At 59.0% G+C, this 14,799-nt stretch overlaps 1 protein-coding gene across 1 annotated transcript in view; it reads left to right on the forward strand.

Moving 5' to 3' along the window:
- LOC103251594 (microtubule-associated protein tau-like) overlaps positions 1-14,799 on the forward strand; it is a gene marked incomplete at its 3' end in the record, with an annotated part of 65,753 nt that overhangs the window by 33,614 nt on the left and 17,340 nt on the right. Inside the window, 3 exon segments of the mRNA XM_021708629.1 lie at positions 8,463-8,613; positions 8,766-8,801; positions 12,942-12,997. Of these exon segments, the coding sequence (XP_021564304.1) occupies positions 8,481-8,613; positions 8,766-8,801; positions 12,942-12,997 (225 nt within the window).

Consider the following 14,799-nt stretch of genomic DNA (forward strand, 5'->3'; position numbering starts at 1 on the left):
GCCCGGCCATCCCAACATCTTGGGAGGCCAAGGTGGCAGGATTGCTTGAACCCAAGAGTTCAAGACCAGCCTGGGCAATATAGTGAGACCTTGTCTCTGTAGAAAATTTTAAAAATAGCAGGACATGATGCCGCATGCCTGTAGTCCCAGCCACTCGGTAGACTGAAGTGGGAGCATCACTTGAGCCCAGGAGTTTGAGGCTGCAGTGAGCTGGGATCATGCCACTGTGCTCCAACATGGGCAACAGAGTGAGATTCTGACTCAAAAAAACAAACAAAACTAAAAAATGCATAAAGACATAAATGAATACATCCCTGCCTCAGCAGGTTCAGCGCGTGGACCTCCTGGCCAGGGTAGACACTGCCTCCTCCTCCTCACAAGGTGGAGGGCTCCACACAGGGTGCACCAGGACACGGTGCTGGCCCCGTCCCCGGTATGTCACGGGACCAGGATGATCTCACAGGGTCCCATCTGTCCTGCCTGGCCAGAGGCTGCCTGAGGAGGCCCCAGGGCACCGCATGGCGCGGGTTCTCTGGAACAAGAGCCTTTAGAGAGGCTGTGGTTCTCACAGTCCCAGAACTCGCTCCCTCCGGGCACCTCTCCAAACTCAGCCGGGCACTGTTATGCAAATCCGGGCGGGCCCAGCCTCCTCAGGCCCAGTGGGGGTGGTTTGTGCCCTGAGAAACTGGTTAGCCTGAAGATACAACCTGGAGACACACAGGTTTGGTTAAATTTTTTTTCCTTCTGAGTCTTGGTCTCACTGTCGCCCAGAATGGAGTGCAGTGGTGCGATCACGGCTCACGGCTGCCTCGGCCTCCTGGGCTCAGGCAATCCTTCCATCAGCCTCCCGAGTAGCTGAGACTATGGGTGTATACCACCACACCCGGCTCTTTTTAAATTTTTGGTAGAGATGAGATCTCACTGGGTTGCCCAGGCTGTTCTCAAACTCCTGGGCTCAAGCCATCCTCCTACCTTGGCCTCTCAAAGTGCTGGAATTATAAGGGTGCACTGCCAAGCCCTGCTGGGTCTGGCTATCATGTGGATAACAAGACTTCATCCACATGACTTTAATGATGGGGCACCGCTGGCGCTTGCACAGTGGCCGTTGGCTGTTACCTGGCGTGGATGAACTCATCTAACCCCTCGTTTTAAGGTGAGACACTGCAGCTCTGAGAGGGTAAGTGACTCGCCCGAGGTTGCATAGGTTGCAGAGTGGACCCAGGGGAAGCTTGCTGCCCCGCTCGGCCCTATCCTTAACTCTGGCCCTGGTGCTGCCCCATGCAGAGGGTCTGGACACCACTGTCAGAGAGGGTGCAGTGGCTCACGCATGTAATCCCTGCATTTTGGTGGGCTGAGCTGGGAGGATCGCTTGAGGCCAGGAGATCGAAGACAGTCTAGGCAACAGAGGGAGACCTCATCTCTACAAAAAAATAATTTTAAAAAATGAGCAGGGTGCGCGCCTGTAGCCCCAGCGACTCAGGAGGCTGAGGTGGGAGGCTTGCTTGAGCCCAGGAATTGGAGGCTGCAGGAGCCGTGATGGTGCCACTACACTCCAGCCTGGGCAAAGAGCGAGACCCTGCCCTTAAGAAAAAAGAGAATGAAGGGACGGGCGTGCCTGGCCTGATGTGGCACGTTTCACGTGAGGACACTGTTTCTGTTCTGTGAGGGACCCGGGCCGTTCATTATGGGGAGCTGGGGGAAGAGGGGCAGACCCTCCTCCCTCTTCTCTTGCGACCTGCCAAGTGTGTCCTTAGGCTGAAAAAATACAAGTGAAGACATCTGACATACTTCCTCATTCCCCCCTTCCTTGCTGCAGCAAAAAGACAGCTCATTCCTCCCCGTTGCTCCCCGGCTGAGACTTGGGTATGGGAGGTCCCCGCCGTCTGCCCCGTCACCCGCCTCATCTTCTCTGGGCCGGTACTGAGAGGAGCCAGGACCAGACGCCCCAGTATCCTTGTGACAGGCACCCTGCTCCCCCACATCGAGCCCTCCCCAGAGGTCCCCCGGCCCGTTACGCCTCCCATCCAAGGCTGCCCAGCAAGGCCTGCCCCCCTTCCTGGGTGGGCCTCCCTCCATGAGGCGGAGACGCAGACAGAGGGTCTCACTGGCCCCGACTCTCTGCCCTTGGGTTGAGCCTCCTCTCCCTCCGCCACTCACTCACCATGACGTCAGCCCAGGATGTCAGCTTAGGGCTCAAACGTGAGTCCAGAATGTCGTTCTGGAACGTCAGAGCGTCAGTCCAGAATGACAGACCGGAAGGTCAATCTAGAACTAGAACGTCAGTCCACTAGACCATCAGATGAGAACGTCCGTCCAGAATGTCAGACTAGAATGTCAGTCCGTAACATCGGTCTAGAGCTAGAATTTGAGTCCAAAATGTCAGTCCAGAATGCCAGGCTGAAACGTCAGTCTGGAACATCACACTGGAATGTCAATCTAGAATGTCAGACCAGGCCGAGCATGGTGGCTCATGCCTATAATCTCAGCACTTTGGAAGGTCAAGGTGAGAGAATTGCCTGAGCTCATGGGTTCGAGACCAGCCTGGGCAACTTGGCGAGATTTCATCTCTACAGTTAAAAAAAAAATTAGCTGGGCACGATGGCGCACACCTGTAGTTCCAGCTACTTGGAAGGCTGGGGCTGAAGGATGCCCTGAGCCCAGCCGGTCGAGGCTGCAGTGGTTGTGAGTGTGCCACTGCACTCCAGCCTGAGCGACAGAAGGAGACTCCAACTCAAAAATAAATGAATAAATAAAATAAAAATAAAAATAGAATGTCAGACCAGAATGTCAGTCTAGAACTAGAACGGGAGTCTAGAACATCAGTCCGGAATGTCAGACAGAAACATCAGTCTGGAATGTCAGACCAGTATGCCAGCCCAGAGTGTCAGTCCAGAATTTCAGATCAGAAGGTTCGACCAGAGCGTCAGTCTAGAACTAGAACGTGAGTCCAGAACGTCTGTCCATAATGTCAGATGGGGACGTCAGTCAGAAACGTCAGTCCAGTACCTCAGACCAGAACATCGGCCTGGAAGAGGGGTGTCCAACCTTTTGGCTTCCTTGGAGGAACAGCCTTGGGGTACTGTGAGCTGGGGCAAGATAGCAGCCGGATGGGGCTTCCCTGACTCCTGGACCCCACTCCGGCCAGTGCTGGGCCTCGACCCTCAGCCCTGTCTCATGGGGGTGGGGAGCCGGTGCGGAGGCACGGGTGCCACCAGAACCTGGAGATGGGTTCACCTCAGACCAGCCCTCAAGCCCTGCTCGCTACTTCCCAGCTGTGTCACCCTCTGGAGTCACGGGGTTCTCTGAGCCTCAGTCTCCCCCTCCAGAAAGCGGGGCAGTCGTTCCTTCTCCGGGCTGTTGTAAGACAGAGCCCTCTCTGTGAAGCCCTGGCGATGACAGCCTCCTCCAGGTCAGACGACGGGCGCCAAAGGGTGCTGTGGCCCTGCCCCCGGGCAGGAGGGAAGGGGGCGGTGGAGGGGGCAAGACACAGCCCAGATCAGGGAGCCCCAGACCCTGGATGGCACGGCCTCTGTCTCTGTGTGGGAGAGAGGCCGGGTGGCTATTTTAGGAACCCTCAGGAAGTTATTGAGAGGGAGTGACCAGTTGGCTTTTGGTTTTTGTTTGCTTACTTTTTTCTGTTGCCCTGGTTGGAGTGCCGCGGCACGATCATGGCCCATCGCAGCCTCAACCTCCTGGGCTCAGGCGATCCTCCCACCTCAGCCTCCCTAGTAGCTGGGACTACAGGCACGTACCACCACGCCAGCTGATTTTTAAATATTTTCTTAAAGATGAGTTCTTGCTACGTTGCCCAGGCTGGTCTTGAGCTCCCGGGCTCAAGCAGTCCTTCCACCTCAGCCTCCCAAAGTGCTGGGATGATGGGCGTGAGCCACCATGCCTGGCTAGTCGGCTTTTGTTAACGGAGACTTGATGGGGAGGAGGGGACAGCATGAGAAGCAGACGGAGCAGAGCCGTGAGGCCCACCTTGAGGCGAGAGAGCATCTGAACCAGGGGCCTGGGGGCCACAGGGGCCTTGGGCTGGGGACCCTCCAGCCTCTCCTGCCTGGGACTCCCATCCTACCCACCTCACAGGGGAGCCCGGGTGCTCTGTTGTGGGAAGGTGCCCAGGAGAGGGGCGGTCTTCTCCCAGAAGCAAGCGGGGCCCAGGGATCACCTCCGAATTGGGTGGGTGCCCGGGGCTCCTCGTCGGCTCTGACCCTTCCAGGGGCCCACAGATGAGCCATGTGGAACAGGTAGGCCCCTCAGCAGGAAGCCCGCTCTGCCTGTCAGCCTGGGCAGGCCCTGTCCTATGGGGCAGTGGGGGTCTGGGGTCTCATCTGCTCATCCCTCTCTCTGAGGGCCTGGGGATCTTGGGGCCCAGCCTGGCAAACTGAGGACGAAGGCGAAGGGTGTTGGGGGCACTGCCGGGCCCCTTCCTTGGCCGTCCACTGCTTCTCCCTCCGGCCATCTCCACCAACCCCAGAAAAAACTCTCTACAAAATGTTTCAAATTAGTCGGGCGTGGTGACGCACACCTGTGGTCCCAGCTTCTCAGTATGCTGAAGTGGGAGTATCACTTGAGCCCAGGAGGTTGAGACTACAGTGAACTATGATTGCACCACTGGACTCCATCTGGCTGACGGGGTGAGACCCTGTCTCTTTAAAAAAGCAAAAATTAGCCAGGCTCAGCCTGTAATCCCGCACCTTTGGGAGGCTGAGGTGAGTGGATTGCCTGAGCCTGCGGGTTCGAGACCCGCCTGGGCAGCGAGACCTCATCGCTACAATAAATCAAAAAATCAGCCGGGCATGGTAGCGCATGCCTGTAATTCTGGCTACTCGGAAGGCTGAGGCAGAAGGATCGCCGGAGCCCAGCACGCGAGGCTGTGGTGACTGGGAGCGGCCACTGCACTCCAGTCTGGGCGACCGAGTAAGACTCTAACTCAAAAAAAAAAAAAAAATTTTTTTTAAGAAGAAGTTCCATTTGTTGGTCAGGCACGGTGGCTCACACCTGTAGTCCCAACACTTTGGGAGGCCAAGGCAGGAGAATCACTTGAGCCCAGGAGTTTGAGGTCCCCCGTAGGCAACATAGCAAGACCTCATCTGGTACAAATCAATTTGAAAAGCTAGCCAGGCTGTAAATGAGAGAGAGAGAGACAGACAGACAGACAGACAGACAGAGAGAGGGACAGAAAGGCAGAGGTGGGCGGGCTGGTTCAGAAGAACAAGAATGCTCGTGGCCTGTGGAAACAGCCTTACCACGTTTACCTTCCTGTCTCTTTCTCCCTTAGATGACAGGGCCTGTGGGGTGATGACATGTCTGGTCTGGACTGTGCGGCCACCTCAGGGCTGTGCTTACTGATGTGTTTTTCAGTCCACTGTCTTGGTGTGGGCGTCCCTGGCCGGGAGCCACTTGTCCATCGGTTTAGATGTCCTGTGTCCGGTTCTCCCAGAGAAATCACCCTTCCCGTGGCCCTTAGGGGAGGCAGCAGGGTCCAGAGAGGGGTAGCGAAGGCAGGGCGGGGCTGGGAGGCCGAGTCCCCTAGGCCTGGGCGGGAGACCACCTGCTGTCCTGTCGCTGACCCCCCTCCAGGCTCTGGAGGAAGACACAGGCCCAGTGGACCCACCTAGAATGAAGTGTCATGTAGGAGGGAGCTTGGGGGTGATGGGTGACTCGGAGCCCAAGACCCCAAAGGCCGAGAGAAGTGGCTTGGCCCCCAGCTGCTAGGTGAGTCCCGGTCTCTGCTCCAGCCTCGCCACAGACCTTTGCTGACTTCTCTGGCAGAAAGTCGGGAGTGTCTTCTGGTTCAGGGACAGGGAGGGACAGCCGAGGGCCACCGTTCAGGACACAGGTTTGCATTCATGCTGGCTCTGGGACCTTGGGCAGGTGACTTCTAGATCCCCAGGAATCATAATGTCTGTGATGACGGTGGTGATGACGGTGGCAATGACGACAGTGATGATGATGATGACACGGCCCTCAAAGGACTGTTGTGGGGCTCATGGCGACACCGGCGAGGTGCCCACACGGGGCAAGCACCCTTCTTCAGTGGGTGCCAGGTGAGCCCTGGCACCTCAGCGTTTGTGGCCTGGGCAAGTCATGGCAAAGCTGCCTCGGTGTTTGTCACGAGACTGAGAGTCACTTCATTTTACTATCCAGAGTGTCTTCTTTTTTTCCTTTCGTTTAAAGTTTTTTAATTTTTGTAGAGATGGGGTCTCACTATGTTGCCCAGGTTGGTCTCAAACTTCTGGCCTCAAGCGATCCTCCCACCTCAGAACGTGCTGGGATTATAAGTGTGAGCCATGACACCCGGCCACAAGGACTCCTCTCTCTGGGTCCCGTTACCTACCTAGGGCAGCAGGGCCCGGGGACGCTCAGAACTTGGGCTTGTCTTTCTCAGCATGGCCCACAGTTTCCACACGTGAGGCTGGGTCAGGCGACCCCTCCAGCCAAGGCCAGTGCTGCGATGCTTCCATCTGATCAGGAGGTCTGTGCCCCCACGGGTGCCCATGTCCTGCGTCGCATGGGGCTGAGCCCCCACCCAGGGAGCACTCATGCATCCCGCTTTCCCCAGAGGAAAATACCAACCCGTGAGAAGCGCTCGGTTTACTGCTTTGTGTGGTGCATAGCTGCCTGTGCGCTTAAGAGTGAGCTGGTGTCTGCTTCGGCCTGTCACTCGTCCGCTTCCTGCAAGGGTGTCTGACTCGCTCCAGCCCAGCAGGGACGGCAGGCAGGAGGGGTGGAGGGATTGCCAGCGACCCTGGCGGAAGGCCTGTTGCCCTGTCATCTGCTCCGAGGGACTGGATGGGGCAGTGCAGCGGCCAGTGCGCCCTGGACGGACGTCCCCAGTCCCCAGAACACTGGGCACTGCCCCAAGCCCAGGGGATGACCCTTGGTTCTCTTGACTTGGAGTCTATGGAAATCCCTAGAAGCCACAGAAGAAAACCCAAAGTGAAAAGCCAACATCCGGCCTGGTGTGGTGGCTCACGCCTATAATCCCAGCACTTTGGGAGGCCGAGGTAAGAGGATTGCCTGAGCCCAGGGGTTTGAGACCAGCCTGGGCAACTTGGTAAGACCTCATCTCTACAATAAATCAAAAAATTAGCCGGGCATGGTGGCATGTGCCTGTAGTTTCAGCTACTTGGAAGGTTGAGGTGGAAGGATCACCGGAGCCCTGCAGGTCGGGCTGGGGTGGCTGTGAGCGTGCCACTGCACTGCAGCCTGGGCGATGGAGTGAGACTCCAACTCAAGAAAAACAAAAAGCCAGCGTCCACACTGAGGATATAGGGGGTGATGCAATGCATGTATTTACAGATGTTTATTATTGTTGTTGTTGTTGTTGATGAAATACTGGAGAAGTCAAAAGCAGTCTGTAAACTATGGTCCACAGACCAAATCTAGCTTTTAAACAAATCTGTTCTTAATTTGATTTAGAGACAGGGCCTTGCTCTGTCACCCAGGCTAGAGTGCAGTGGTGCAATCATAGTTCAGTGCCACCGTGAACTCCTGGTCTCACGGATCCTCCTGCTTTGGCCTCCCAAGTAGCCGGGACTACAGGCATGCGCTACCACACCCAGCTCATTTTTAATTTTTTTTTTGTAGAGATAGGATCTTACTGTATCGCCCAGGCTGCTTTCAAACTCCTAGACTCGAACAGTCCTCCCGTCTTGGCCTCCCAAAGTGTTGGGATGGCAGGCGTGAGCCACTGCATCCAGCCTGTCTTTAAAGATAGACGTGTAGTCGTATTAAGGAGGACACAGTGCGAGTGGCAGTAGTTTCTAGCGGGCTCTGTGGAGCTGAAGCAGGTCTCCCGGGTGGGGCTTCTGGGAAGGAGGGGCCTGTCACCCCGCAGGCCCCAGCCTCAGGCCCCACCTGGCCCTGTGTGGCCTCCGAGGCCCACTGGGAAAGCCACCCAGGAACACACACTTGAGGGGCCTGGTGGGTGCCGGTGCGGGGGGTGAAGGCCACGGCCGCAATCCAGGGAGGCCGGTGAGCCCAGGGTCGGTGAGAGGCGCTTTTGCCATCCCCGCCACCTGAGGAACCGTCACTCGGCCTCCTGTGCCTTGCACTCTTCCCTGGAGGGCCCCACCGGGCCACCCTCCCCTGCTCAGTCCTGCCTCGCCGTAGAGAACAGATCTGACCGCTGGCCGGCAGCGCTGGCTTTCGTGATCTGGAGGGGCACTGGGCATGATGACCAGCCAGGTCGCCCACCTGCCCGCCAGCGGTTCTGGGTGTGGACTGGTAGGCGGCGCTGGATGAGGCCTGCACGTGTGTGTGCCTAGCATGTGAGCGGGGGAGAGGGAGCGGAGGCCGAGAGCAGCCTGCCGTGACGGGGTGGGGGGCACCTCCTCCGCCCGGCCCCGCCTTCCTCCTCCTCCTGAGAACTCCCCCCGCCTTCTCCCCGACTCCTGAAAGCCCTCCCCCTTCTCCCCCACTTGCGAGAACTTAGCTCCCTCCTCTCTTCCCAGGTGAGCCTTGAAACCAGCATGGCCGAGCCCCGCCAGGACTTCGATGAGATGGACGACCACTCTGGGACATATGGGTTAGGGGACAGGAAGGACCAGGCAGGCTACGCCCTGCCCCAAGACCAAGAGGGCGGCCTGGGCCACGGCCTGAGAGGTGAGTGGGTGATGCCGCGGCAGGAGGGTTGCCTCGAGACCTGTGAAGTCTTGAATGTGAGCTTGTCGCAGGTGGGCCCCAGTGAGCCTCAGTGCGTGAAGGGACCCAGGCTGCTAAAGGCAGGATTATCTGAAACTCACCTTCCAAGGGAGAGTCTGCCATGCAACCACCAAGCTGGCCGGGGGCTCGTCACCTTTCGGTTCCAGGGACCCACTTGGGCCAGTCACACCTGTCAGCTTGCAAACCAGCAGTGTCTAGTGTCCACTAGTCTGTAAAATGTGGCCATGAGCTGGGTGCGATAGCTCACGCCTGTCATCCCAGCACTTTGGGTGGTGGAGGAGAGAGGATTGCCTGAGCCCAGGGGTTCGAGACCAGCCTGGGCAACTTGGTGGGACCTCATCTCTGCAGTAAATAAAAAATTAACCAGGCATAGTGGCACACACCTGTGGTTTCAGCTACTTAGAAAGCTGAGGTGGAAGGATCGCCTGAGCCCAGCAGGTCGAGGCTGCGGTGGCCATGAGTGTGCCACTGCATGCCAGCCTGGGCAACAGAGCGAGACACTGACTCAAAAATAAATATGTGGCCATGCACATTATTTTTGTCTCTTCCTTAAACCGAGCCTGCCTGGCCCTCTCTGGCAAGAGCTGGTCAGCTCTGGGATCCTTACTACATCCATGTGATCAGGCTCCGCGTCACCTTCTAGAGAGTCCAAGACACGACCCTTTGGCTGGGTCACCTCAGCCACCTCCCTCCTCTTCCACACAAGGATGTTTCCTCTCGGAGCTCACAGCCCCCTCTGGCTCCCGGGCTAGCCCCTGGCCCCTGCTGGCCGCACCACGCAGGCCCAAGAGTGCCAGGTAGTTCTGGGAGGACGTTGCCAGCGGGTGCCGGGTGGCTCTCCCGCGATGTTGCCAGCGGCCGTGCCCAGGAGCCACCCACACGCAAGACAGCCCCTGTACAGGAAGGACTTGGCCCCCGCCTCCCGACCGTCTCTACAGGGCAACACAGCACAGTCTGCTCTTCCCTTTTGGCCTTGCAGCCCAGTGCGGGGATGGGGCCCGGAGTCCCAAGGTGGAGCATGGCTCGGGAGGATGCCGGAGGGTCACCGGGACCCCAGCTCTCCTGCACCAGGGCAGCCATCCTGTTGTGAAGGGGCTCTGGGCTCACTGGAGGGCCGGTCTCCACCGTGAACCTCCCACCTGTTCTTTCGTCATCTCGCACTGCTTTGTGGGCACAGCCAGCCCCGATCCCGAAAGGATGCGAAGGTGGCCCAGAGAGTGGCTGCCTTGGAGGCCACCAGAGCCTCCCTGTCACCCAAGGAACATCTCTGCTGAATCCCAGCCACACCCCAAACCTAACAGGCCAAAACCAATCTCTTGGGCCACACCCGGCTTCTCTTTTGCTGCTGGTGGCACCGTCCACGTGTCTCTCATGGCCCTGGCAGGGCTCCCTCCTCGCTCCCTGCACCCAGGAGGGCCCAGCCCAGACCTCCTCAGCCCTGAGCCTGTCTGCCACCTGCCTCCGTCCTGCCATCCCCAGGCTAGAGCAGGTTTCCAGCCTCCTGTGCACTTGGCTCTGTCTTTAAGGCGTCTCGTGGTTCAGAACGGTCCCTGGAAAAGGGAGGGGGCTGGGCACAGGGGAGCCCCTCCCTGCTACCCCTTCATCCAGACATTTTCCTGGACGTCCTGTCCTACAACCTCCCCTGTCCTGTTACTGCCTGCCCGGGAGGCTGGAGGGTGCTGCCTCTTACCTGGGCACAGCTCTGTCCTGAGTCACTTGGAGCTTCGTTCCCAGGACAGCGGAGAGACGGACGCCAGGCGAGCCCTCAGCGGTGTGCACCACAGACAGGTGTTTGCAGCTTCCAGACCGAAAGTCCCGATGGCCCGGTGGGCGTTGACCTCAAATGGGCCAGGACTACACAGTGATGCTCGGCTTTTCCTCCTGTGGCCAGAGGCCCTTTGTCCGTGGGTGCAGGGTCAGCTTCCCACTGGGAGCGGGGACGCCCGTCGGCATCTCCATCAGCACCACAGAAATAAAAGCTCCGTTCCTGTCAGCGAGCACCGCGATGCCAGGCCCCTCAGCCAAGGCACGGCGGGACAACCGGCGGTAGTCACTGCTGCTCATCCAGGGATTCTCATGTGCCAGGCACGTACAGTGTGCTTCGGTGACCACCAAGGAGTTCCTGCTCACAGAAGCCCTGTGAGTGGGTGGAGCTGCGGCCATTTTACAGGGGAGAAAGCGGAGACAGAGGGAGCTTAGTTAACTTGCCCAGAGCCACGCAGCCGGTAGGCAGTAGAGGCAGGATTCGGGCCCCATCTGTCTGATGCCAGAGGCTGGGGTCTCCCTCCCTGCCTTCCAGACCGCAGTCTAAGCCATGAACAGGACAACTAGGAAGCAGAGGGAACCCATTCTGCCAACACGTGCATGGGTAGTGAGGAATTTCTGTCCTACAGAGGTGAGTGTGTTCACCAAGCTGAGAGGGGAGGAGCAGCGACCGGATGGCTAAGATGCCACTGGAAAGACTGGAGAGGTCTTTCTGGGCACTCACGGCCAGGCCCAGAGAAGCGGAGGGAAAGTGGGTGACAGAGAGTGCTGGAGGAAGGCTCAGAAACTCTGGTGGGAGCTTCCCACGTCACCGTCTCATCCATCCATCCTTCTGTCCTCCCCTCCTTCCAAGCATCCATTCATCCGTCAGTTCACCCGTCATCTATCCATCCATCCATCCGTCTGTCCTGTCCATTCATCTATCCAGCCACCCCCCCACCCCCCGTCCATCCATCCATCCGTGCATCCATCATCCATCCATCCATCCATCTGTTCCTCCACCCACATCCATCCATCCGTCAACCACCCATCCACTCATCTGTTCATCCATCTCTCCATCCATCCGTCGGTCATCTCCCTGATCATGCATCCACCCATCCATCATCCAGTCATCTATCCATCCACCCACCCACCCATCCATTTTCCATCCACCATCCATCCATCCATCCATCATAATTTGAGCCATGACTTACTGCAGTGGTCCCCTGAGAACAGTCCAGGTGGGACTGAGCTGCAGGGAAGCCCAGGATTGCCTCCGTAAACATGGGCTCCTTCATGTTGGTGAGAACTAGATCCAGAGCAGAAGAACTAGATCCAAAGCAGAAATCCTTCTGGTTTGGAAGCGCTTTCACCAGCCTTCCCCCGTGGGATCCTCCCAGCAGCTCCAGGAGGAGGTGGGTGGAGTTGATGTCATCTCACCCATTTAATAAAGGAGAAATCTGAGGCCACTTGCCTAGAAAGAAGGGGAAAGTAGGGCTTGAACCCAGACATCTTGGCCCTCGGCCCATGCTCTCTTGACGATCTCACACTTCCTCTTAGGGGACCGGTAGAAGGACCGTCTCAGTGGCCCCAGGCCGTGCCGGTGCACCTGGACCCTTGAGCCCTGCCCTGTGTGCTCACCCTTGTTCCCCCTGGAGCATGTGCTCTGAGGGCAGCTGTGTCTCCGAGCACTTTGGTCCCTCGCCCTGGCTCTGTAGACCTCAGGATCTCGGGCCTCGACCTCCCATGGTCTTGGCCTCGGATGCTGTGTGGTGCCTTGAAAAGCCTGCAAAATGGCCACGCGGGTGGGCTCCCAGTGGCCACAGCACCACAGGGGAAGGAACGATTCAGCCCTTCCAGGAGGAGGGGTGGTTTCCTGGTTTCTGTTAAGCCAAGAAAAGCCTCCTGGCCAAGGAGTGTCCAGGTAGGGGTGAGACTGTCCACCATGGTCACACGGGCCTCTGTCACCAGGCTTTGGACCTGAGTGGCAGTGTCCTTGTGGGTCCCCACGACTTATTCTTCAGCCGCGATGCACAGCTCGTGCCTCAGCCCTTGGAGATCTCTGTGCCGTCCACACATGGCCGGGTGGGTCCCAGACCACTCCTTTCCCAGGAGGATATGGCCGTGGGTGTGTTTCTAGTGTCCACTCGCAGCCATGATGAAGCATGGGTCCACGCATGGTTGGTTCCTGGGGTTTGCTGCCGTCTGTCCACATGAAAGCCTCGCCTAGGTTGGCCCGGCTAGCTGGCCACACGCCGATTCTCCTTATACCTGGGAGCTGACGCGCGGGCCTGATGAACCTGGCTGGGGGCACCGTGGCGTGGCAGAGGCGGGGCTGTATCCCCGTGGTTGGATCACATGGCCACATCCCGGCGACCTGGGCTCCCCGCGAGGGCTGGCCTTTCAGCTCCCAAGGCCCCATCCTGAGCGCCTCCTGGGGTCAGAGGGCGGGCAGGGCAGCCGTTCTGAGGGGCTCCCTGTGCATGTTCCAGTCTCCCCCGCAGACCCCTGCCCAGGACGGGCAGAGGAAGTGGACGCTGAAACCTCGGAGGCCGAGAGCGCCCCGGCGGCCGAAGGAGGGGCCTTCCCGCAGCCCCTCCCACTCCCCCATCCCGCCCTGGCTGAGATGCGCCTCGCTCTGTGTGGCGGGACCACGCCCTGCTTCCACGGAGACAGAGGGAGACTCCCCTGGCTCGTGGGTGCTGGGGCGGGCACTTTTCTCACGGGTGCTCTGGAGTCGGCCATAGCTGGAGAGGCTATGCACAGGCCACAAAGTCCCGAGTCACGTGGCGTGTCCGTGCCCCCTGCCGGAGGCCCCCACCCCTGCTTCCTTCGGCCCACAGGACCCACAGCAGCTGGCTGACTGGGGGAGGAGCAGGTCAGTGGCTTCCATCTTGCTTTAGGGGCCTTTTTCGTGGCTGCTCAGCACAGCCTGGGCCTCTGGACTCTGATGCTTGGTGTCTCAGTCATCATAGAGCACCTCAGTCCTGATTTTGGTGACCTCCTCTTGCTTCCTGTCTGCATCCTCGACACTGCATTCGGCTGCAGGACGCAGGAGACCCATCTGATGGGTGTGTTCGTGAAGACAATCACTTCTCTACTGGAATGAGATGCCTGGCCTTGGCCGGGGTTCCCCAGGCCTCTCCGGACACTACTCTGGCTCCACCCTCTGTCTCCTGGCACAAGGGGGCGCCTGTACTTCCAGCCATCACATCTGCTTTCACGCAGGAGCAAGCAGCACGGTGAAGTGGCCAGAAGGGCCCTGAAGCTGCTGAGTCCCATCTGTGTTAGGAAAGCCAGAGTTCTGTCAACCACTCGTGTCTCCTTGGCCAGAACCCCTCTCGGGACCAACCCTGCTGCAAGGGATGCCGTGACGTCGAGCATTTTGCCTTTCAGTCTTTTCAGTGGAAGAAACTGAGCGTGAGGGGTGTGGGAGAATGGCCTGGGGCTCTCCCGTCTGCGGCGTCCGTATGGTCTGCTCTCTGTCCGCCCCAGGAGTTCAGGGCTCCAGCCTCAGCATGCGGTGGTCCGATGCTGTGTTGAGGGTGTGGTGACTGTCACAGGGGCAGAACCCGGCCCAGCGTCTCCCCAAGCACCTCCTTCGGGTCAGCCCAGAAAGGGGTGTGACAGGGCCTCCCGGAGGGCGCCCAGGCACGCCCCTTGCCCTGTGGGGGGCATTGACCGGGTCCTTTCCTATCCTTCCGGGAACAGCTGATGCAGGCGGTGCCCGCGCAGCTCATCTTGCGAGCTGCTGCCTCCCTGGAAAGTCCTTCTGGAAGCCTGGGGCCAGCCTCGGGCCGCCCTCCGAGCCTCCAAGGCTTCCTGGCTCGTCCCCAAAGGATTTCCCTCCCAAAGCTCTCCCCTCTGCACTCTGGACCCTGCGCTGCGTGGGCCTCAGGGGTGGAGGCTGTCTGCCACGGGAAGGGGGTCTGGGGGCTGGCTCTGCCGGTGGCGCTCCCCCATGGCCGTTGTTAGACGCTGCCAGTGAACAAGGCCGCGACATAGGTGCTGGGAGAGCTTCGAAGCCGACACCGCCTCCTTGCCGCGTGGGAGGGAGGCTGGTCTGGAGGTGCCCACCTGGTGGGGGACTGGACAGAACCTGGAGCAGATCTGCGCCCTCCCCCACCCCGGGAGATGGACCCACTGGCAAGCCAAGCCCCTGCCTGCACACCGGATGGGCCCTGTCTGCTGTGGTGCTGGGAATTCTGTGCTGTCTGGGGCGCAGGGATGGCGGTTAGAGTTGGAAGACATTTTGGAGGTCATTTTGCAGACGAGGAGACTGTCCAAAGTAGACAGAGAGAGCCAGGCTTGGTGGCTCAGCCTTGTAATCCCAGCACTTTGGGAGGCTAAGGTGAGTGGATTGCCTGAGCCCGCGGGTTCGAG

Source organism: Carlito syrichta, unplaced genomic scaffold (assembly GCF_000164805.1).
Source record: "Carlito syrichta isolate Samal-C Ts95f unplaced genomic scaffold, Tarsius_syrichta-2.0.1 Scaffold143159, whole genome shotgun sequence".
Classification (NCBI taxonomy): Eukaryota; Metazoa; Chordata; class Mammalia; order Primates; family Tarsiidae; genus Carlito; species Carlito syrichta.